At 43.0% G+C, this 23,449-nt stretch overlaps 1 protein-coding gene across 6 annotated transcripts in view; it reads right to left on the bottom strand.

Annotated features, from left to right (window-relative positions):
* Positions 1–8,301: 8,301 nt before the first annotated feature.
* Supt3h (SPT3 homolog, SAGA and STAGA complex component) overlaps positions 8,302–23,449 on the bottom strand; it is a 355,460-nt gene continuing 340,312 nt past the window's right edge. For 4 of the 6 annotated variants that reach the window (XM_052745407.1, XM_052745406.1, XM_052745410.1 and 1 more), the window contains 2 exons: positions 22,912–22,983; positions 8,302–8,440 (listed from right to left, as the gene is read on the bottom strand). In XM_052745407.1, the coding sequence (XP_052601367.1) occupies positions 8,399–8,440; positions 22,912–22,983 (114 nt within the window). In that variant the 3' untranslated portion in view covers positions 8,302–8,398. The remainder of the gene's footprint in view (positions 8,441–22,911; positions 22,984–23,449) is intronic. The other 2 variants (XR_008219946.1, XM_052745408.1) reach the window with 1 other exon arrangement.

The following is a 23,449-nucleotide window of genomic DNA, read 5'->3' as shown; positions in this document are numbered from 1 at the left end:
CTGTAAGAAAGCAGGCTAAGCAAGCCATAAGGAGCAAGCTAGTAAGCAGTACCCCTCTGTGGCCTCTGCATCAGCTCCTGTCTTCCGGTTCCTGCCCTGTTTGAGTTCCTGTCCCGACTTCCTTGATGACGAACAGTGATATGGAAGCCTAAGTTGAATAAACCCTTTCCTCTCCAAGTTGCTTTTGGTCATGGCGTTTCATGGCAGCAATAGAAACCCTAAGACATCCATTGTATTTATAAAGGTGTTTTCAGAGGGGTTCTGTCACTAGGTAGGGTCTGGGACAGGTGTTTCTGGGGTTTTGGTCTGTTATTTGTAAGAATGAAGTGAGCACTCATACAAACTTACAGAAGTAGCAAGGTTAACTTTATTCCATGCAAAGAGATTGTACAAATCAGAAATAAATACTGTCAAGACTGACACTGGGCCCTGTGAGTGAACATATTAAAGGATAGTGATTATTGTTTGGGGTCTCCTTTCATGGGGTTCAAGAAAAGGAGGTGCTTAGTTGTTAATTTGGATGGTTCTCTATCTCAATTGTCAGTTTTCAAGTTATATAATTATTTCTCTATTGTGCATATCCTGTCCCATAATGCATTTGATTTTAATCATATGCATACCAATTATGCATAGGCATAAGCTGGAAATAAATTCTCCCCGAAAGCACTCAGAGGACAGTTTGCTATATTGTGCATGTACCCCAAACCAGTTCAGGCTGGACTGGCTGCTCTACCCATGACATATAATTGAATAGAAACCATCCTGCCTCATTGAGAGGAGGAGAAATTTATTCCATTATTTGAAGTCAGAGGCTTGTGTGCATTTGAAAGCAGGCAGAGGTCCTAGGTTGCTAACAGGTTGCTAGGTGCATTGTTTAGGGAGAGATATGCACATAATCCATGAAGGTAAGGGTCCTAGGCTGCCCAAGTGCATTGTTAGAAGAGGTGTGTGTGTGTGTGTGTGTGTGTGTGTGTGTGTGTGTGTGTGTGTGTGTGTATGGCCCAAGCCAAGCGGAGTCCCAGGTCATCACACTATTCCCTATGCTACTCGCCTGGGTTTGAGGAAGGAAGCCACACCATGAACATGGGCACTAATACCCCATGGGGTTGGGATCCCAGACTGAATAAGAAAGAATAAACAAAGAGGAAGGCAGTCGAGAACTGGCATTCATCTTTCCCTGCTTTCTGACCTTAGACAGTGTGAGCAGCTGCTTCCCAGTGCCACTATCATGCATTCTGGACACAGTGGATTGTGAACCAAGAGAGTTCCTTCTCTCCTGAAGTTGCCATTTCAGGTGCTTGTCACAGCAGTGAGAAAGCAAGGAGAGAGCACGCTGGTCTCCGACACCGAGTTTGTCTTTAAGGAGAAAGACTGTGGTCTTCTGCAGTTCAGAGATGCTGGTAAATTCAGCGAGCAGTGACAGGAGATTAGCAGATCTTTTCCAAAGGCTTCTGAGCTCCAGTGTAAATGATCTGCTATCAGCCAACAGCAGAAGATTATTGAATATATAACCTGTGCTGCCTCAAGATTGGCCCACAGAAATCATCATCTGGCGCAGGCTAAAGGCGCGTGGAGAGATGACAGGGGACACTACCCAGGAGGCCCAGGAAGAAACAGAGGCTGAAGGAGTTTGTGCAAGCAGAAGAGGCCATTGCCAAGCCCAGGATGGAATAAGAGGAGCAGCTAGGAGGGAGAGCAGGTGGAGAAGAGACGGGTTGATCTCCCCGTGTCCCCCATACACACAGAGCCTATGAGACTCTCCACTCACCTCCACATTGAGCACAGAAGCGAGCCTCATCTCCAGCCTGTGGGCCTCGGAACACTAGCACTCCCGCCTGGCTTGAGAAGCTGCCACAAGACTGCCTCACCCATTTCACCATCTGGTGAGGCTTTTAATAATTTCTAGTCAGCATGCATAATAATAGGTTTCAGTATAGCACTTTTATCCATAGGTATCATTGGCCATGGTTCATATTTGCCCCCTAACTAGTTCCCCTTCTGCTTTCAAGGATACATACGTGTGTATACTGTATATGAGGGAAGAGGTGATATTTTATCTTTCTTCCTATCACCCTATCCTGCCCCCCTTTTCTTTAGACCATTCTCTTCTTCATAGTACCTCTCATACTCTATATATCTATATACCTACCTATGCACCTGTCATCTATCTGTCTGTCTATCTATCTATCTATCTATCTATCTATCTATCTATCTATCTATCATCTATCTATCTATCTATCATCTATGCATCTTATGAGAAAAAACTTGCTATTTTTGAACCTGGCTTGTTTTGCTTATGATGATGTTTCTATCCACTTTCCTGCAAATGACACAGTTCACTATTCTCACAGCTTAGTGAAATCTTACTGTGTATAGACTTTCTCTAACCATTCATTCGTCGATGGGCACATACAATGGTTTCTGTAAACTATGCAATGAGAAGCACAGCTGTAGCGGCACCTCTGTGGTATGCTGACTTGGATTCCTTTGGAATATAACCAGAGGCTGTACAGTTAGGTCGTATTGTAGTTTCGTTTTAGTTTTTTGAGGAATCTCTATATTGACTTCCACAGTGAGACCCAGAACTTTCTACCCCCCTTTATGTGTAGATACAACTACTTGGCTATAGTTTTGAGTTGGCTCCTAACTCCTTGACACGGAGTCTGCCACCCATTCGGGTCTTCTGTCATCTGGCCCCTTAGTCTGGGCATCCTCCTGTGGTATTAGGAACATGGACATTGACATCCATGTGGGGCCTGCCCTTGCTGGGTTAAACTGTCTAGAGCCAATGGGACTCCTCCACTCTTTGCAGGTCCTATGGAGACATTGCAAAGTAAACCAGTGACAGCATCATTTGCTCTGTTTAGGGACTGCCTGGGTGAAGGGGGCACATACAGGCCAGTGGAGAGTGATGATATGTGGTCAGTGAACGCACAGTACCTGACCTAACCCCTTGCAAAGGAAGTGGCTGGAGGAAGTCAGTCAAAGCCCTCAGAACAGAAAGTTGAGTGACTGGAGGCGGCCCTGCCATTTGACATCTTGAAGGGCATGATTCAGAGCAGACTGAGGGTGGAATTAAAATTGTTAGTAGTATATGTATGGGCATTTTGCTGGCATCTACGTTTGTGTACCACATGCATGCCTGGTGCCCACAGAGGCCAGAAGAGGGCATTGGATCCCCTGGAACTGGGGTAACAGATGGCTGTGAGCTACCATGTGGATGCTGGGAATTGAACCCAGTTTCTTTGAAAGAGCAGCTGGTGCTCTTAAGCCCTGAGCCACAACTGTAGCCTCTGGGGTTGAATTTAAAAAGTTGCTAAGTATGGATAGAACTGGAAAAAAAATCATTTGTAATGCAAGTTACACTCAGCCATTTCTTTTCATTTTCCTGTTTATCACTGTACATTAAGTCCCCCAAACATTTACACACAAACTTGCCAGAATAAAGGAAACTAGGCCTATTACATCAAGGAGCAAACACTTCAAAAGACTATTTCATGCATGTTCTGAACACTAGCAAACACCTGTGAACAAGATGGGGCTTATTCTGGAACACGGATAGATAACGTGTGTGAATGCATACAATAGAAGCCTTTGTAAGTACTCTACACAGCCAGAATTTAGAAAGGAGAAGTAGTATATGCATGGGTTTCTGAGGCTTTCTTTGTCAGCTTATAAAAGGATCCTCTGTAGCTGTGGTGTGTTTATGTATGTACATGTCTGTGTGCAGGTATGTGTGCCTGTGTGGAGGTTGGCCGAGGATGGCCCCAGGCATCCTGCTCTCTCTTTCTCTGCCTTAAGACAAGGTCTCTGCCTGAACTTGCGTTTTGGCTTGGCTGGCAGTCAGCAAACCTCAGGGTTCTTCCTGTCTCCACCCTTCACCCCAGTTACCGGGGTGACGGACACGCCCAGCCACATCTGCTTTTGTCTGAAGGTGTTGGAGACCTGAACTCAGGTCTCTCGCTCGCCTCAGCAAGCGCTTACCCACTGAGCCCATTCCTCAGCAACCATGCCGTCTCCTGCCAGGCTCTTCAGTGTATCACACACTCTCTATACATATTTAAGGTTTAAAATGTTAAAGAGGAATTGGCAGGCTATATTATTACATTCTATTACATATCTTGTTTTATATTACTTACATAATGTATAGATAAGGACTGTTTTAAGCTACAATGAAATTTTCTTGTAATCAAGTTTTTCGATATGAGAAAGGCTTTTCTCTTCACTGTGCTCCCAGAAGTTTCTAGTGTATTCCAGCTGCTGAACAGTGGGGTCAAAGTGCTGGGTATTGACGTCAGTTCCATTCTGGGTAAAATGGCACAGAGCACTTAACTCGCCAAGTTCCCTCTCCTGCCTCTGGGCCACACTGTGTGCACCTCAGAAAGCATGGTGAACCTTCAAGGTACCCATGAGGCATCACTCACAGCAGCTTGCTCTGTGCCACTGATGAATCTGCTGACACACTATTTTCAAATTTTAATGTTTTTATTATTTATGTGTATGTGTGTCTGAACGAGCATATTGGTATGTGTGCATCAGCATGAGTGTATGCACGTGTGTGTTTGGGTGTCCATGGAGGCCAGAAGGCATTGGATCCCTTGCAGCTGGACTTACAGACACCTGAGAACCACCCCTCAGGATGCTGGGTCCTTCTGATAAGCAGGAAACACTCTTTCCAGGCCCACATACTGTAGCTTCTGACAGCAAGAAGATGTGTACAACCACGCTTCGGTCCTTCCACTCACTCCTTTCCCTGTATCTGTTTCTATGTTTACTTCTCAGTGGGAAACAGTGAGAACAGTGACAGCTGGGTGGTTACAAGCAGAAAAGGGACCACGAACCCAAGGCTCTCAACAGAATCGCAGCAGTTTTATACGCAGTGTTCTTGTCCCCTTGTAAGAACTGACCATTCTACGTTACGCTTCAATTGCCAAAATTTCCATGACTTAGGACAATCTGAATGCTTGATATTTTGTTTCATATTAAAACCAACCCCCCCGCCCACGGTACCACTATCCTGCTCACAACACTTGAGACTCACTTTAAGAGATATGACTTTTGATATTTGAGCTTCCCAGGGCATCTGGCCCTTATTTAACATCATATTTACATCCAACTCCCACAGCACGGTGTTGTTGCTGAAGCTTGGCTGGGTGCCCTGGTGGAGAGCCTCTCCTTTAATGAACACAACTGCATGGCGACGGCCCCTTACCAATGTGCAACAGCAGAGCAGAGTCCGCTGGGATTCCAGATGGAACAGACCGTTGCTGGGGACTCAGCTCAGGGAGGGGGCGCTGCTTGGACACACTCTGCTCACTGTCCTTACACTATTTGTAGAAGTGTTTATGTACTATGAAATGCTCAGCCAGAGCATACAGGAAACCATAAAAGGTTTTATGAGATGTATACATGGTTGATGGGAGAACTTAAATGCAACCTGGGAAGGCTCTATCTGCGGTCCAGGAGGAGATGAGAGCACACATTCTCTGTAGTGATTGATTTACTTCACACAAGGGTTATACGAGCCTCATTTTGGAGTTATGCTGAAAAAAATTCATAAATCTGAACTTTACAATTTCTAGACAAATAAACTTATTTTCTTTCAGGCCACAGATCACCAGTTATGTTTACTTATCTTCTATGTGGGAAAACATTAAATGTGAGTTGTTTATTATTTTTTAAAAACAAAGAACAGACAGTAACACAGGAACTATACAGACAGCTTGAAAATATTTGCACTTCTGATGGTTTTTTAAATAAAAACCTTGGCCCCTAAAATTGGAACATTATTTTTGAATCTCAACTATTATCATATGTGAGGGCAGAAAAGGTCAGTGACATGACCTCTAAAAGGCACTTCCAGAAAGTCACACTTCTAAATTGAGGTGGCAGGAGAAGTATTTCTGTTTCCTTTACCCTCAGTCTAGAGGGCAGCATCAATTTTCCAGAAGAGAAGTTCTTTATTATTTGTGGGTTTATTTATTTTCAAGTTTGACCTCTAAAATACAAGGCATTACTAACAACAATGAAAACTCACCCAGAAACTGTGTATTCACGCATGATTCAGAGTTGAGATCCACGGATAGACAGTTCATTTACTAACATAGTCTACTTAAGATTTCATTATTATGACTTCACATTTATGTTCTAGGGTGTATCTATAATTAGTATCATTAAGAAATAAGTTTACTTTATTGTGTGGGATAAATATGAGAAGGCTGGTGTGTCTTTGTAATATTCTCATGTAAACACAGGGTGGTGGGCTGAGAATGGGGGCCGTAGGTTATCATGCATGGTCTCTTCCGGTCATTGCTGAGTGTTCCAGGATGGTCATTTCCCCGTGTTGGCCAGGCTCTTTTTCCTCTGTCAAATGTGTGACAATTCTCAATGACCCTCACAGTTGTCTCTCTAACTATGATAGTATGTGGCACTTTAATCTTATGGGACAGTTTACTAAAGTGTTATTTCTGAGATTTCCTTCTGGTTTTTATCTATACACTATTCATAAAATTTTGTTTTACTTCAAATTTAGTTTTGTTTTAAGGGTAAGGAAAAGAACTTAAGTGTAGGAAAGAAAAAGAATTAAAATATTAATATTGAGCAATTATGGGCACATCTAGGCTGGCTCAGGACAGACACAAACGACCTTGTTTTATTCTAAATTCAGCTCTCTGGCTTATGATGAAAAGTGAAAGGTATTATGTGAACTCGCTGGGCAAACCAGATTTTATAAATAATTACCTGTCAGACGGTTCAAGATACACAAACATTCGGCAGACCAACAAAAATACAGAGCTGTCGTGCTTCTGAGAGAAATGCACGCTGGGTCTTCCTTCCCTGGGACTACAAGGAGATTAGGTAGAGTAAGACAGAGGGCAAGAACAAAACCTTGCATTTTCTGGCTTGTGCTACTTTCAAATATATAATGTGGGACAGAGACGGGTTTCCAACAGCAAAAATTAGCCCCTGAAAATTTCAAACCTTCTACGAGCCTGGCAGATGGAAACCAAATACAGTAAGTGCTGCCATTTCCAAAGTAAGGATGTTTACTGCAGGGTTATAATTTTCCATGATTAGGGACGGCAAGGAAAATAAGAATGATGATAAAAAGAAAAGTTTAATCATACTTCTCAACAGGCCTGGGTAGAACATCAAAACCCTTTGGCAATTTTTGATATTAAATATCTGCATTTTTCCTGACGTGCACATTTCCCCTGAGAATGATTACTGCACATCAGGTAAACAGCGGTGCTGAACAGCACGGGCACAAGCATGCGGAGACTCTGTGGGTCTGTTCACACAGAAATGTCTGCTCTTCTCTTTCTTTCACCCGGAGCTCTCATAGAATTAAAGGCATAACCTCCTCCTCTGCAATTCATATTCGATCAGGAACCGCACCCCTGCATCTGCTATATTCTGGGTTGTTCCCAGGGGTTATATTTCCTCATTTACTGGAGACAGTACCATGCCAGAAGGGCGGTAGGCTGCTCCCAGTCGGCAGTGTATCGGCCCATTCCAGACCAGGGGAGAGCTCAGGAGGAGTGGGTGAAGCTTAGGGTCCTTGTACTCTTCCTTTGTGACTTTCCTTCTGAAAGGGTATGGAAGGGGTGTGTGTGTGTGTGTGTGTGTGTGTGTGTGTGTGTGTGTGTGTGCGCGAGTGTGGCTCTGTGTGTGTGTATGTGTGTGTGGTGTGCATGTGAGTGTGCCTGTGTGCACGTGGTGTGTGTGTGTGTGGTGGCTTAGGGGAGGTACAAGTGGAAAAGTGGGGAAGTGAAGATGGATGAGGCAAGCTCTGTGAAGCAGCAGGAGGAAGGCATGAAGTGACCCCTTTAGCGAGTGGGTGATGGGAGAGAGAAGGGGGACAGGTGGCTTGTCCTGCCAGGTCAATCTCTGATGGGTGTATGTTCACAGAATGCCTATGTCTCTAAAGTACACACCGAGACCATCAACAATGCTGGAAAGCACAGTTGGTGGGTCACTGGGAAGGGAAGACTGACTCACTTTGTCTCTTTGTCCCAATCTGAATCATAAAAAGGCATCATATAAAAGGCAGACTAAACACTGGAGGGAAAAAAGCATAACACTGCTTTTAAGATTTATGAGCTGAGGGCAGCAAACCCATGCCCAATTCAAAATTCAAAATTGTGTGATGTGCATTCTTGTCCACCTACACACCATCCCAACATCCTGCCATTAATTAGGCAAATGGCCCATTCAGTAAACAAGGCTAAGGAGGCTGGGAAGAGCTGCAGTCAGGCAGTCGAGAATCGAAAACAAAGCAGGTCACTCCCGAGGGCAGGAGAAGGTAAATTCATATTTTATTTTCAGCCAGGACAGGGAAGAATGACCTCGGTGTACCGCTCCCTCTCTTGTCGTGGCAGGCACAGCCATGGTCCCCTCAGCAGGCCAGGAAAGCCATCCCACTCCTTCGGTAGGCACTCTGTCAAAGACAAAGAAATCTGCAATGAATTATCACATCAAGTCAAACAAGGAGAGGAAGCAGAGGCTTTCTTCCTGTTTTGTAGACTGCTGGCTACAAGCTAATGGGGTGCTTAATATGAATAGTTCTGGTGGCAAAGCTGAGCGGCCGTTCTGTCTATTAAAGTCAGTGTGGTTAACAAGTGGTTAGGGAGTCTATTTTGGGGAAGTGGGTGATATGCAAAATAAGGCATCCCATTTTGTCCTGTTAATGGATTGCTGTTGGTTCAGCCAAGGAAGAGATGTGCTGGGTCTGTTTGTCTTTTGGAAACATGTGTTCTCTATTCCACATGCTCCATAGTCAGTTCTAACTAAGCATCTTAATAGTCTATAAATTACTGACTCACTACTGTCTTCCCAGGCCTGATTTATAGTCTGGAGGGGAAGGCTGTGGGAACAGACACCAACGGAGGGAGGCCTTTCCTCCTCTCCACAGTGTGGCCATCTAAGGGCACACTGCCCGTTACTGGCAGTACGGACAACTCGAGTCTTTCAGCAACTCCTCTCTGTAGATGCACATGGAGGCAGACATACAGATGCTCATGGTAGGGTAAATTGTCACTTTCAAAACCAGACACTAGTTGCAACAACACAAGGTATTCCAGGTAAGGAAAGCAATACTGCACCTCGCATCTCCTGCTAAGGAGCCTGCATTTTGAGATGGGAAGACCAGGCCCACAGTGACCTCCCATGACTTCTGGAATCTTACTTTGTGCTGAAGAGGAGGGAGCACAGCTAAGAGTCAGGGCTGAGAATGAGAGCCCCTCACTGGCATGCAGCACATCATTTAACTGGAAACATACAACTTACTGAAAATGTGTTTTCAGAGAAATGGACAAATGACCAACACCTCCTATCAGGATCTCTTGCCCCTCTGAAGCCAACAACTCTGGGGCTAGCCTGGAGTCTGTGCATCTTCACCCCATCACCTTCACTATCAGCGGTCATCTTGTAGGAACTCATCACAGAGGCAGGCAGCCAAGATGGCTGAATAGAAGTCCTTGTGTACAGCTGTGCCTCATAAGAGCCAGGACGAGAGTCGGCAAGGAGCCCAGGGAAAAGAAAGCAAAGTGCACCGTCAAGCCCTCCAGAGCAGGGGTGAGAACAGGGAAGTGGGAAATGCCAGTGGCTCCTGGAACAGCAGCCTGGCCAAGACCCGCTCTGACCTAAAGAAGGAACTCCCTAACCCACCCCATCCCCAACTCAAACTGCCACAGCAGCATACTGCTAGATGCCATTGTGTCTTAGGGGCCAAGAGCCAATACTCTGACACTGTAAGAGGACTTGGGCGATTGGGGGGGAAGACAGTTCTTTCAATGTCCCGCAGCTTCAGGACCATCGACTGTGACAGTCACAGGTCTGAGTCCTTGCTTGCGTGCCTAACGGCACCTAGTAAAGGTCTTCTTTCCAACCTACAACACTGGGACTGAGGCTGTGGTAAACTCCAGGCTCTGTCCCCACCTGTCCATTGTGATCTAGGAAGGTTCTATCTCATTGCACAGTCCAGGAATGCAGCTGCCAGCAGCCCAACCTCTAGCACCTCTGTGTACACCCAAGTGAAACTAGGGTGGCTTGCTCTCCCAGCCCACAGCCTGTCCCTGGCTACCATGGGCAGGTCACATCTATGTCTTGCAGATAGAGAGCTGTGGTTGTCAATGTTTCAAATCTTGTCTCCAACTGAGCTTTCTCCATGTAACCTGAGGATAAGCCTGTCTTGTGCTCTAGGAGGGTAGATACCAAAGTCACATATCTCAGACTACTGTGCTCAGCCCATGGGGCCTAGTGAAGGTCTCCTCCATGTCTTATGCCTCCAGATGTGTGGATACATGTGTCATATGCCTAAATGTTACCTGCATAGGCCTTGGGAGACCTACGAGTGATTTCTTTCACAGCCCATTGCCTTGGGACCATAGTTGGTGACAAAACCCCTGATGGTATTATGTACATCCTTCGGGGCCAGGAGACAGTCCAGGGCTCTGTGAAGGTGTCTAATGGTGCTACTAGCTGTGCTGTCCCACACTCATCCTGAGAGTCCCTCAACACTGTGACTTGGGGACTCTGAATACTCATAAACATTTAGTCTCCTGTGATTCCTCCCTGGTACATATTCCACACCATTATAGCTATGACAAGGGACAGCACAAGCCATCAGCAGTGTGTGACTTTGCAGAGTCTGAAGACACATACCTTTGGAAGCCTAAGTTTATTTCGATGTCTTACAACTATGGTCACAAAATGTTTTAGGAGCAGTTACAGTTCAGACTATGGATGGCATCAAAGACAAAGAAATGATACAGATGCTTTGAGCTCCATTACCAAACTCATAGCACTGATCCAACCACCAAAGCTCTCATCCACCTGGCATCTGACATCCCATTTAAATAAATAATAAAACAAAAACCAAATCTCAAAATTTCCCAGAACAGTTACTTCATAAAATTAGAGGCAAATGTTACCAGATGTACAGACATCAATGTAGAAATGCTGATAACATGACAGAAAACATGATAATTCAAATAAATAATAATTCTTCACAATAGATTCCAATTTAAAGAAAATCTACAACAAGCCCTTAAAAAAATCCAAATTTAATGATCCTTAGTAAATTCATTGAGATAAAAGAGAATACTGATGCATACCATGAAGAAATCACAAAAATAACTTAGGATATGAATGAGAAATTCACCAAAGGCATAGAAATTATGAAAGAGAGCTAAAACTTTAATTAATGAAATTAAAGATGAAGTAGAGAATTTACATAAAAGAATAAACAGAAGAAAGGATTTCTGAACTCTAGAATTAACCTAAAAAAAATCAGATGAAGAAAGCCCACAAAACTTATAGAACACATATATTTGAACAAGTATTTGTCTTATGGGAATTTCACAAAGTGAAGAACACAGAAAAAACCATGAAAACCTATCACTAAATAACAGCTGAAAAGACCCAAACCTGCAAAGAGACGGTTACCCGGATATAGTAAACTCAAAGGACCCTGACTGCATTTAAAGAAAATAGACTTTTCAATCAAAACTTGTAATCTAATGCTGAAAGTACATGACCAGGAGAAACCTGAAATTCAGCAAGAGAAAGCATCAAGTCCCATTAAAGGGACAGTCCATTACACTTACAGCAGATCGTTCAACAGAACGGTTATCGGTCAGAAGAGGGTAGGATGGCATGTGCAAAATACTGACAGAAAAAACCCTGCCCACTAAGAATATTATACTCAACCAAACTATCCTTCAGAAATGAAGAGGAAACAAAATGCTCCTCAGAAAAGCACACACTGAAGGAAATCACCATTATCAGATAAGCCGTACAAGAGATACTTAAGGAAGTCATCCACGAAAAACAAAAGGGTGATAACTACCAGCATGAAACCACCAATATTCCATGCTGGAAAGGTGCTCAGTGATTAAGAACACTCTGCTCTTTCAGAGGGTCTGCATTCAGTTCCCAGAACCCACACCAGGCAGCTCACAACCACCTGCAACTCCAGCTCCAGGGGACCCGATGCCCTCTTCTGGCCTCCAAGGGCATTGCATGCACATAGTGTACAAACATACACATAAAATAAATAAATGAATCTTTAAAACCACAGCAACAACTAAGAAACCCACAAATATTCAAAAATCAGGGTAGAACATAGAACAGAGAATCAAACTTCAGTATGATAGATCCACCAAACCACACAAATAACTAGAAAGAGGTTAGAAAAACACCAAACAATTTACAACAAAAACCACTCTCCAAACCCAGAATACAACTGAATAAGATAAAATAAAAATAGCGGGGCAGTGGTGGCGCACGCCTTTAACCCCAGCACTCGGGAGGCAGAGGCAGGCGGATCTCTGTGAGTTCGAGGCTAGCCTGGTCTACAAAGCAAGTTCCAGGAAAGGCGCAAAGCTACACAGAGAAACCCTGTCTCGAAAAACCAAAAAAAAAAAAAAAAAAAAAAAGATAAAATAAAAGGAGAAATTTCATGTCTGTCAACAATATGATGATAAAGGAGTTAAATTCATCAACCAAAAGGCAGGAATAGCTGAATGGGTTAAAAACACAAGTGCCAACTACATGCTGCCTACAGGGATCTCACTTCACCAGTAAAGATTAAAGATTGGAAAGAGATATACAACAAATATGAAACAAGTCAGCAAGAGTCCTATACCATTCGAACAAAGCAGACTTTAAATTAAAAAAAGAAGAACTGCCAATAGTCAAAGAAGCTCCTTCTATATTAGTGAAAGGGTAAATTCAGCCAGAAGGCACAACTAAATATATATGCACCCAACCTGGCATTCCTTTATATTAGCTACAAAGGAAGAGACAGACTGTAATACAACACTTTTCGGGGACTTCACCACTCCACTTTTGTTGATGGGCAATGATGGAAGTTTTAAAATCTTAAAAACATTATTATTTTATGTGTATGAAAGTTTTGCCTCTGTGTATGTATGTGCCTTCTGTCCTTTGAGTCTAGAAGGTGTCACACCCCCCGGCACTGGAGTGACAGTGGTTATGAACTGCCATGTGGGTGCTAAGGACTTGGCCCAGGCTCTCTGCATAGGCAGAAAGTGGTCTCAGTCCCCGAGCCGTCCCTCCAGCGAGCTCCCAACAAGGAAACATCTTAGTTGAATCACAGTGTAAAGTAAATGGACTTTACAGACATTTACACAACATTTTACTGAGGCATAATTCACATTCTTCTCATCAGCACTTGGATATCTCCAGGACAAATCATCTGTTGGGCCAGACATGAAGTCACAATACCCTTAAAAAACCTGAGATTCTATTATCTGCTCAGATGACAATAGATCAGAGCCATGAATCACAAAGAAGAAAGTACAGTAGACGACAGATGTTAACCAATATGTGCACTGGAGGAGCTGGAAGGGAGACGTCACTTCTGAAACAAACGACATGACAACACAGCAAATGTGAGAGATGTAACATCAGGAAAATCACTACAAATTCCACGTCTAAACAACGAGACCCTCACACAGATCCCAGGGAAGCAGAGAAACAAGAACACACTAACTCCCAAAGCGGCAGGAAGGAAAACAGAGCAGAGCAGAAACTGAGACAAAATGTTTATGCAGAAGAATACTGCTACCAAGAGCGATAGACAGACTGCTCACAATTCACGCCAAATCAACAACTTTCTCAGCAGAAATGGAAAACATCACTCTAAGCATCGCTCCCAGTTCTCTCTGTGAGCTCCTTTAACTCCGACTGTGCTGGACGCAGAACACTTGGACTGAAGCAAACACTCTGATGGGGACTAGAACATTCTGTCTGTCTCCTGAGACTGCTGGGGAACAGGCTCACTAACTGTGGGGAGGAACGGAAGGAGCTGCCCTATAACACAGGTCAGGGGCTTAGCCTTGACTGAGCCCCTGGCAATGGTCCTCCAAGAGGCTTATGGGAGGGAGTGATACTTCAGCTCTTGACTCTGATATTTTACATTTTACAAACACAATGGCAGCCCTTTACCTTGTACTTGACACATCCAGGGAGGTATGGGGACCTGCGAGTGAAGGGAGTTTCTTCCTATAGGTGAGTGGCGAGATGGTCTTTGCTTGGGGACATGGGAGTTCACTTTTTTCTGTGGAATCCCGTGAAGGAGTCCCAGGCCCATATCTTTACACGTATTTCTGATTACAGAATTCAGACTGTCTGGAAACAGCCAGCCCCCACCCACAACATTAGCCTTCTCCCAGACAACCTGCTGCTGCTACCTGCTCTCCACTCCATGAGCTTCACTGTCATCAATCAAGCTGGCTTCAATGGCACTTGCTACTTTGTGATTCTGTTAAAAGCTCAAATATTTTAGCATCTCTCAAAGTTAGCTGTAAAGATGACAATGATAATTAAAAATTGAACTTTTAAATTTCTGGTTGTTTTTATTTTTTTATTTTTTTTATTGTTTTGGTTTTTCGAGACAGGGTTTCTCTGTGTAGCTTTGCGCCTTTCCTGGAACTTACTTGGTAGTCCAGGCTGGCCTCGAACTCACAGAGATCCGCCTGGCTCTGCCTCCCGAGTGCTGGGATTAAAGGCGTGCGCCACCACCGCCCGGCTTGTTTTTATACTTTTAAAAGTTGAGACTGCAGCTGATTCTCAGTTTTTGACATTAGAAACAATTCTTTCAACTGCACATGACTGGGTGTTTCAGAAGTGTGAGCTGTACCTTCAGAATAGTACGTTGTTTTTTTTTATCTTTTTTTTTTTTATCTGTACTTGGATAAGCTAGTGAGAACACTTAACTTCTAAATTGGTTTACTTCCGTCTTTAAAACTATAAATTTATCCCGTAATTCCAACACACACTGTTGAATGTTTCATGTGCCAGACAACTGATAAATCAGTAACTGTAGATCAGAACTCTCCCTTCCTCTTCCTAGCTCAGACTTAGATTTCATTTTACTTTCACTTCCCCGAATTTCTGCTTTTCAAACTTTTCACACAAAAGAGCGATAATTCTGTCTAAGGCCCCAACTCCCTACAAAGACTTCACTTCTCATGGGCCTAACAGAGGCGGCTTGGATTCCACTGAGTCCCTATGCATTCACTTAATTTGATTTTGGCCGTTCTTCCCTGGGCTCCGCTCTTGCCCGGGCTCCGCTCTTGCCCGGGCTCCGCTCTTGCCCGGGCTCCGCTCTTCCCCGGGCTCCGCTCTTCCCCGGGCTCCGCTCTTCCCCGGCTCCGCTCTTCCCCGGGCTCCGCTCTTGCCCGGGCTCCGCTCTGTGTAGGCACACTATGCGGTGGTGTAAGGACATGGAGACAACCGCAACAGACCCGTGTCACTGGGTTTCCAACTGAACACCAGTGCTTTGACTCCCACAAAGAAAATGTGTGAAAAGAGCCATTCTCAAGGGGAAAAGGAGAGAACAAAGTGGCCTTTTTGTTTGCTTTTAATCTAAACGATATTTTATTTTAAAGAAAAATAAAAAAGCAGGAGATTTTTGTATTTCTCAAAATATGGAGGGGAAAGATGAAAACTGCAAACACATGGTTTTATGGTTGTTTATGAAGTACTTCCACGTCCACATCTAACTCGAGCCTTGCCACAGACAAGTTCAAAGGGTCTCAGATTTTAGAGCTGTATGACTACTGAGTAGTAGATAGAGAATTTAAAACATGGAGCCCACATTCTTTCCATATTCCACAGTCTTATATTCAAACAAGACCACCCCCCAAGCTAGCATAATTTAGTCTATCTGGATTACTATTGACACAACAAACTGAAATCTTGCTGAACATGACCTAGGGGTAAATTAAGATTTAAAGTCCATCAGGCTGATAAAATATTTCAGAGTGCAGGGACAGTTCTTGGAGGTCAACCACCTTTAGCTTGGAGGCATTCCCAACCAGAACTTATTTTCCAGGCTACATTGAAGAATACTATGTAGAAACTACATCCAAATCACTTGGAGACCTTAAAAAACAAAAACCAAACTGGGCATGGCGGGAGGTTCTTGTAATCTTGGAGCTGGTGAATCAGAGACAGGCAGATCCCCGGGGCCTTGCCTGCTTGGTGAGTTCTCAGCTACCCTAGGCTACTTAGTGAGTTCCAGGCTATTGAGAAACCTGTCTTGAAAACAAAAATGGACAAGTAGTCGAGGATCCATGGTCAAGGTTGTCTTCTGGTCTTCACACACACACATGCATGCACACATACACATCAGAGCACTTAGGGTCTAGGGTAGTTTAGAAGCACACCTTGGGGCTTTGGAGGCAAAGTGAGGGCTGCTAAGGTCATAGCATGGCTATATCATTAATAGGTCCCTAAGACGGTTTGTCCATAAATGGCCACTTTCAGAATCTGTTGTGATCATGCAGCAAACAGTATTTCTCAGTGAATAACCCGACATGATGAGCATTTGATGAACTTAATGCTCACAGTACGGCTTCTCCCCAGACCACTGATGGTTACTTCTGTGTAATGTGTCTCACTGTAAGCTGTCTACAGACTGCTCATGTGTTTTCCTTGCCAGATGCTGAGATGCTACCCTTAAGGGACACAGCTGGGATGCCAGCCACAACATGTTTAATACCATAGACAAAGGGATTTGGAAAATAAGCCTGTGAGACTAAGTTGAATAAACCCTTTGCTAACATCTAGAATCAAGGAACAATAGTACTGGAATTAGGTTATATCTTGGTGAATTTCTACATCTCAGTTTTAACAGATGAAGACAGTAATGCCCAAAGGGAGTGACCCATCAATGGTGCTGTAGGGAGAGCCTGGGGACCCTGACCCAGTCTGGGGCTCTTCATATACACTAGCGACTCTGTTCAGAGCTGTGTATTTATCCTCAACAGGGAAAACAGATGTAGGGAAAAAATGGTTTTTCTGGGTTAAGAGCCCTTGGGAATGGAACAAAAGCAGGAGTCGGGGTGGAGACTCAGCACCCCAGACAGTACAGCAGGGTAGCTGGAAGCTTCTACCCCATTTCTGACTCTTGTATAGGATTCACAATGCTTGGAGGGCCATTCCAGCCGAGTGCTACAAGTGATCATTTTGATGAATGGATGAAATACCCAAACAGTTAAGCTAACATTGGACAGGGCTTCTGCAGTGAAGGTGTGTGTCTTTAGGACCTTCGAGACACCCATGTGTTTCTGGTGAAGTCTTACCAAGGCTGTGTCTGGGGTCTGACTCAAGCTTGGACACATACCACAGCCTGCTAGGGGTCTGCTGGAGTTGGCTGACTGTGCTGAATGTGAGTGACAATAAAAAGGTTTGGCACATAAATGGACTAAATGTAGGACAGACTTTATGCCACACAAGGTCTCCTGAGTGCTTCACTCCACAGGGGTGAGATCGGCTTCTGTAGGCCTGCATGGCTCTGCTGGGAGGGAATGTCAGGGAGGCAGTGGTTTGAACTGGGAGTGAAGGGTTTCATCAGACCGTACTAAATGCCTGGCTTACTGGAATACTCAGTTGAGCTGGGGCTCTGGAGGTAGGTAATTTCCGAGTTTTACACGCAAAGGTGTCGTGGGTCAATTGAATTGGCTTCCTTTATGCCCCACTGTACCCCACTTTCCAGTAAGCAGGCTGTTTGTCCACCACCAGCCTTTTCCTTTAAAACACTTTTTATTTATTCAGTTTTTAATATTTTCATAAACGGTTTAGTAAGCCTAGAAAAGAACGGGTCTATGTTTTCATACAGATCCACACATACACTCATACTTGTCCCCATTACCTTCCCCTTTCCCCTCACGCTGGTCCTCTCATCCCACCCCACATTTATATATTATCTAGACTCTGGATGTGAGAGAAAACATACAGGATTTATCAGGGACTAGCTTGTTTTGCTTAGCACGATCTCCTGTCCCATCCATTTCCCTGCAATTGACAGATGACTGAATAAAACTCTGTTGTACATTTACACACTGGTGTAAACTAGCCCCCCCCCCTCTCCTGGAAGCAACAATGGAGATTATATAAAGTTGTTTCACATCTGAGAAAGACTGCCTCAAATCCACAGACCCCATGGACTCAAACTCAGCCATGCCCCTGTGGGTTTGCTGGATTCAAATCTGAACCCCTTCCTGGTTCCTACATTTGCCTCAGGAAGTGACTGTCCACAGAGCATATTGCTTTGCTTTAACACAATAATCTTTGAAACTCTGGGACTTCATATCAAAGCTATGTAATAGTTTCTTAAAAGATAAAAAAAAAAAAGCCTCCTTTCTTTGCTGCTCTGTGTCTGCCTATGGCCAAAAGATTTAATTATAATGAATAAATCTGAATGGTGGTTTGAGACACTTAAAATCAAGTGGAAATCATGACTGAATTTCATTAGCAAGCATAAATACAAATAGGCACAGCTTGTTTGAAACACTACAATGTGACTTTTCTCCTTTTGGTAATTTCACTCCGACTCTGGTATTTCAGAGAATCTAAATTGAACCATATGAGGGATAGTTTTGTAAATGTGGAAAACTCTTCATTAGATGTTTTCCCTTTTCTAGACTTCCCTCATGTTATAGATACCCGGGGAAAAGCTATAGTGGGACCTGGTCAGATGGCACAGCCTTGATTTGAGAGTGGCAGGGGGAATGCCCTTTAAATAAGAGCTCTTCTTTGACTGGCAAAACGGGTAAAAAAGATAGAGCATTAGAACTTTTCTACTGCACGTACTCTGGGCTTTATAAACCTCGAGGGACTGCCTGCCTGCCTCTGGGGATAAGTCTTACTATATACCTCAGGCTGGCCTCAGACTCTATCCTGTCAGCCTCCCAAGCACTGGGATTCCAAATGTGTGCCACCACACTCTGTCATTTTGTGAAGGCTGTGTTCTGACTGTGTTTCAGATTCCTACTCCATTAAATGCTTGGGATATTGTCAATTTGGTTTGGCCTTCTAAATACAAAAATCTCTAAATGTAGTTATTAGAAGTTATCATTTCTAATTGCCCAAGTCACTTAAAATTACTTGAGAGATGTGTTAGTTTTTTTGTTATTGTTCTTATTAAGCAAAATAAATTAGTGGCCGATATAAGCCATATAATATTTAAAAACAAAAAGGTTTTTGTAAGTGTCAACTTTAGAAATTTTATGAGATGAAAAGGTATATAATTCCCATGTAAACACCAGTCTTTCCATAATACAGTATATACTTAAACACATTAAAAGTTAATAATTAATGCCAGTAATATGAAGCTTTTATTCAGCTACTTTATGCATCATCAAAACACAAAGGTCTACCATTATCCCAAGTAGCAAATGTATCTGTAACACATGTAAAAGGTGCTAACGTAGCAGGAGCTCCTCCAGAAACAACAAGGGCGGGGCTCAGCCCTATCAACCATTAATCTCTTTCCCTTAATTGACCAATTGCCCCCTGAAGGCACGGACTTGGCTATTTGATTTATCTTTCTGTGTTCAGGGTATAACCAATGCTTCGGGGTTAATCAAATTCAGCAGCACATCACAAAGACCATACACCACAACGGAAATGGTTTCAATCCAGGGATATGAGGAATATTCAACACATGCAACCAACAAACATAACACATCACATTAAAAGAATGAAGGATAAAAATAATCATCTTGTTCAATAAAGGAAAATACTTGATAAGAGTCAACATTCTTCATGACAAGAAAGTAGGCACAGGAGTATCAGAATTCATCACATAAGGGCTGGATAAGAAAGATCCATAGCCAACACTGTAACATCAGCAGCAAAACAAGGGTGTGCAGGCCCACTCTTATTCAGTACAGCACTGATGGTTTAGCAATTAGGCAAGAAAAAGACATAAAAATAGGAAAGGAGGAAGTTAAATGATCTGTTTGCAGATGGCACAATCCTCTATGAATCTAAACCTAAATATCCCACAAAAATCTTTGAATTGATAAATTCATTAAGGTACAAGGTGCAAAGTAAACATATAAAAATAGCTTCACTAATGATTTGCTGGTCAAGAAATCAAAAGCAATCCCATTCATGATAGAATTAAAAGCTTAGAACACCTAGGAAGAAACTTAACAAAGAGCTCTATAATGTAAATGACAAAACAATGACAAAAGAAATCAAAGAAGGTGCCCAAAGTCAGAAAGAGATCCCATGGTCATGGCTGGAAAGATTAACTGTTAAAATGTCCCTTAACCAACGTAATTTGCAGATTCAACGTCATTCCTCTTCTTCACAGAACTGAAAAAACAACTCTGAAATTTCATATGCAAAAGACACTAAAAAGCAAAAGAACAAAGCGAGAGGTACCATAATATTTGATTTCAAGGTATCCTGCAGAGCCGTAGTAAGCAAGACAGCATGAAACTGGCACAAACTAGACACAGACACTAATGGAAAACCTAGAAACAGATCCACACATCTGTGCTGATGCATTCTTGACAAAGCTGTCCAAAGCGTACACAGGAGAAAAGGCAGCCTCTTGAGAAAGGGGCCCTGGAGAAACTGGGGGGCCACATGCAGAAGAAGGAAACCTGATTCTTATCTTTCACCTCATATTGAAATGAACTCAAAATGAAATCCAGCTATCTATTTCCAGTGAAGTGGACAGAATGGGAGGATGCCATCTTAAGTGAGATAAGGTAGGTGTGGCATGTTAGTTGGTCTCCTTTTGCTGTGAGACCTGAGAGAGACAAGTTGAAGGAGGCAAGATCATTTCGGGTCATGCTTTTGGAGGATTTGGTCCATCATGGCAGAGGGCCATCCAAGACCATGTTCCTTATCTCGGCAGCTGGCCTTTTCCACCTCCTTGTTTTATTCTATCTGCACAATCCCAGTCTAGTGGGATGGTGTTGCCTACATGCAGGGAGCCCCTTCCTATCAGACGCACACATCAGTATGTTCTACTGATCTTTTAGGCAGTTCTCAGTCCAATCAAGTTGACAGGATTAACCATCACATGTCCACCCTTGTCACCTTGACAGCCACATACATCTCCTTAAATCCTAACATTCCATCCCTGTCGTCCATCACATAAGGCAAAACACCTCAGTCCATCTCCAAGAGTCCTCATAGTCTTAATAACTTCAACACTGTTCAAAGTATATCATGAAATGCAAGGCAAACTCTTAATTGTGGGTCACAAAGAATCAGAACCAACTATCATACTTTCAAAATGTCACTGTATGACACAGTAAACATTCTCATTCAGACAGAGGAAAATAGGAGATCAGTAAGGAAGGACCAGACTGAAGCAAGGCCGAAATCCATCAGGGCAAACACCCCTATAGCTCTATGTCTAGCAGAAGATAAAATACCTGCCTGCCAATGATTGATACCAACTTCACTAAACAGCAAATGAATTATAATTCAGGTTCTTAAAAGTTTTTGAAGATAATGAACACTAGAAATGAAGAGACATCAGAATACAGCAGTTACTATCATATTTGGTAGCCATATGAAAAGGCATGTTTCTGTATAAACCTGCTATCATCCATCCATCCATCCATCCATCCATCCATCCATCCATCCATCCATCCATCCATTCATCGAATGAACCCTGCACCATATGGCAGATAGCGCAAGGTCACAGGGTGGTTCCTGTTCTCTGTGGGGATCACTGTGATGTGGGAGACACATACTGAACAAGAGCTGACAAACATGATGGATATACGAGCGTACAACAGACATCAGATCAGAGAGTAGCAGAGGTGGGAGGTGCTGGCTAAGGAGGTTTCTGGAAGCACGTGACACAGCTGAGACCTGAGCTGGGGATAAAAGGTGATAAACAGGGACAGAAAATGCTCTAGGTTACATTCTAAGGGACAGTTGGACTATTTTGTTCTTAAATAGTCATCTATGGTGAATACCCATGAAATCAGAGACAGCAACCCAGAATGTTTACACGGGAAAGTTAGCAAAGTCACCTAAGAATACCCATGATATATCAGCATTCTACTAATTGTTTGGGAGCACTGCTTTAGGGCCTAGCATAAATTCTTTACATTAATTTAAACTATTTCCTCAGCATTTATTTGAAAACTGAACAAAACAGCTGTGGACTGACAACAGAAGACATGCTCCTCCCAAGCCCTCATATCTTCTTTACCCATAGTTAGGTGTTCTGGAAGCACTAGGAACATATTCTTCTAACTTGCAAATATTATACCCTTATATTTCTGTAACACATTGAAACCAATAGAACTTACCATGGACATTTACAATTTGCCTTGGCCATTTTGAAGTTTTACCTCCAAAATATTATAAACAAAAAGTTTCTCATGTGTAAAAGCTTACTCTGAACAGAGCTATCATGTTAGATGACTAAATATTATGACCTATGGAACCATCTCCTGAAATAGTATCCATGGGAACCTACAATGTGGTGCAGTAGGAGAGTGCTCAGTTTATTAGGTACTGAGTTAATTCTACAGGTAGGCTTTTGGAGTCCACAGTAATTAAGTTCTTGCATAGGCCTAAATTCCCCTTGTCATGCTATTGTCTAAGTCAACTGTTTACTGGTCAAATTATTTTAAAGACAGCAAGGAAATTTAGATTTATAAAGAATAAGTGGTCTAGTTGCACTTCTAACAGAGATAATTCTAATTAAGAATAATTTTAAAATATGTAATCTCATTAGTTAACAACAGATATTTAGAAGGCCTATGCAAAATTCACCAATTCTAGAGTGAGTTGGCCAGAGCTGGATCTGAGTCATTCTTACAAAAGACTATGTCTGACATTTTATGAACTTTTACTATGATCTTGGAAGCCTGGAAGAATCTCCTTTATTCTGCTCATAGAGCCCTCAAGTGAAATGGAAACAGTATTCCATAAAGCACAGCCTCAGGATGGACAGTCTCCACCCTGGAAGGGCTCTAAGGACCACTTCAACCAGGCTGCAGGAGAGAGCAAGCAGAGTTGTTTTGTGAATGGCCCTGTCTGTGCCTCTCCAGTCCATTTGCTGATGGCAGTGATGGACAGACTAGCCCCCCACTCACAAGACCGGCTGACCTGTGACTGCAGCCAGCATCCTGTGCACCAGAGCTGTGGGAGGTGAGAAGAGTGAAGTTCATACACACATGGCTGCCAGGAGAAAAGATGGGAGAGAGAGAGAGAAAAAAAAACACCAAATGTAAAGAAATATAGTATTTCAATCAAAGTTTTAAATTTGTAAAAGTGGTTTTGGTCTCCATATAGTAAAAATATTTATCTAAGAAACTCCTAGGCGGGTGTGAACATCCTACTTCTAGTGGGATTTTGTTTGGCAAAGGGCTGTAAAAGAGTGGAAGCTAATACAGAGCATGTCTATAAACAAATTTATTTAGTTAGTACAGACTGACACATTCACTAGAGGATTTCAGCAATTATGTGTGTAAAACTATTTCCTATCGTGGTTTCCCTTTGTGATTCTGCTAATTTACTCAATCTAGGCCATTTTCATGCACTGACTGCTCTATCTTTAGCAACCCATGCTGAAATGAACATATGGAGACTCTGCCTTCTTTCCAATTCAGACAAGCATAACTATATAGAGACATTAAAAAGTTAG

The sequence above is a fragment of the Peromyscus californicus genome, unplaced genomic scaffold (genome assembly GCF_007827085.1).
Source record: "Peromyscus californicus insignis strain IS unplaced genomic scaffold, ASM782708v3 Scaffold_19__1_contigs__length_69161282, whole genome shotgun sequence".
NCBI lineage: Eukaryota > Metazoa > Chordata > Mammalia > Rodentia > Cricetidae > Peromyscus > Peromyscus californicus.
This window is presented reverse-complemented; position numbering and strand designations above follow the sequence as displayed.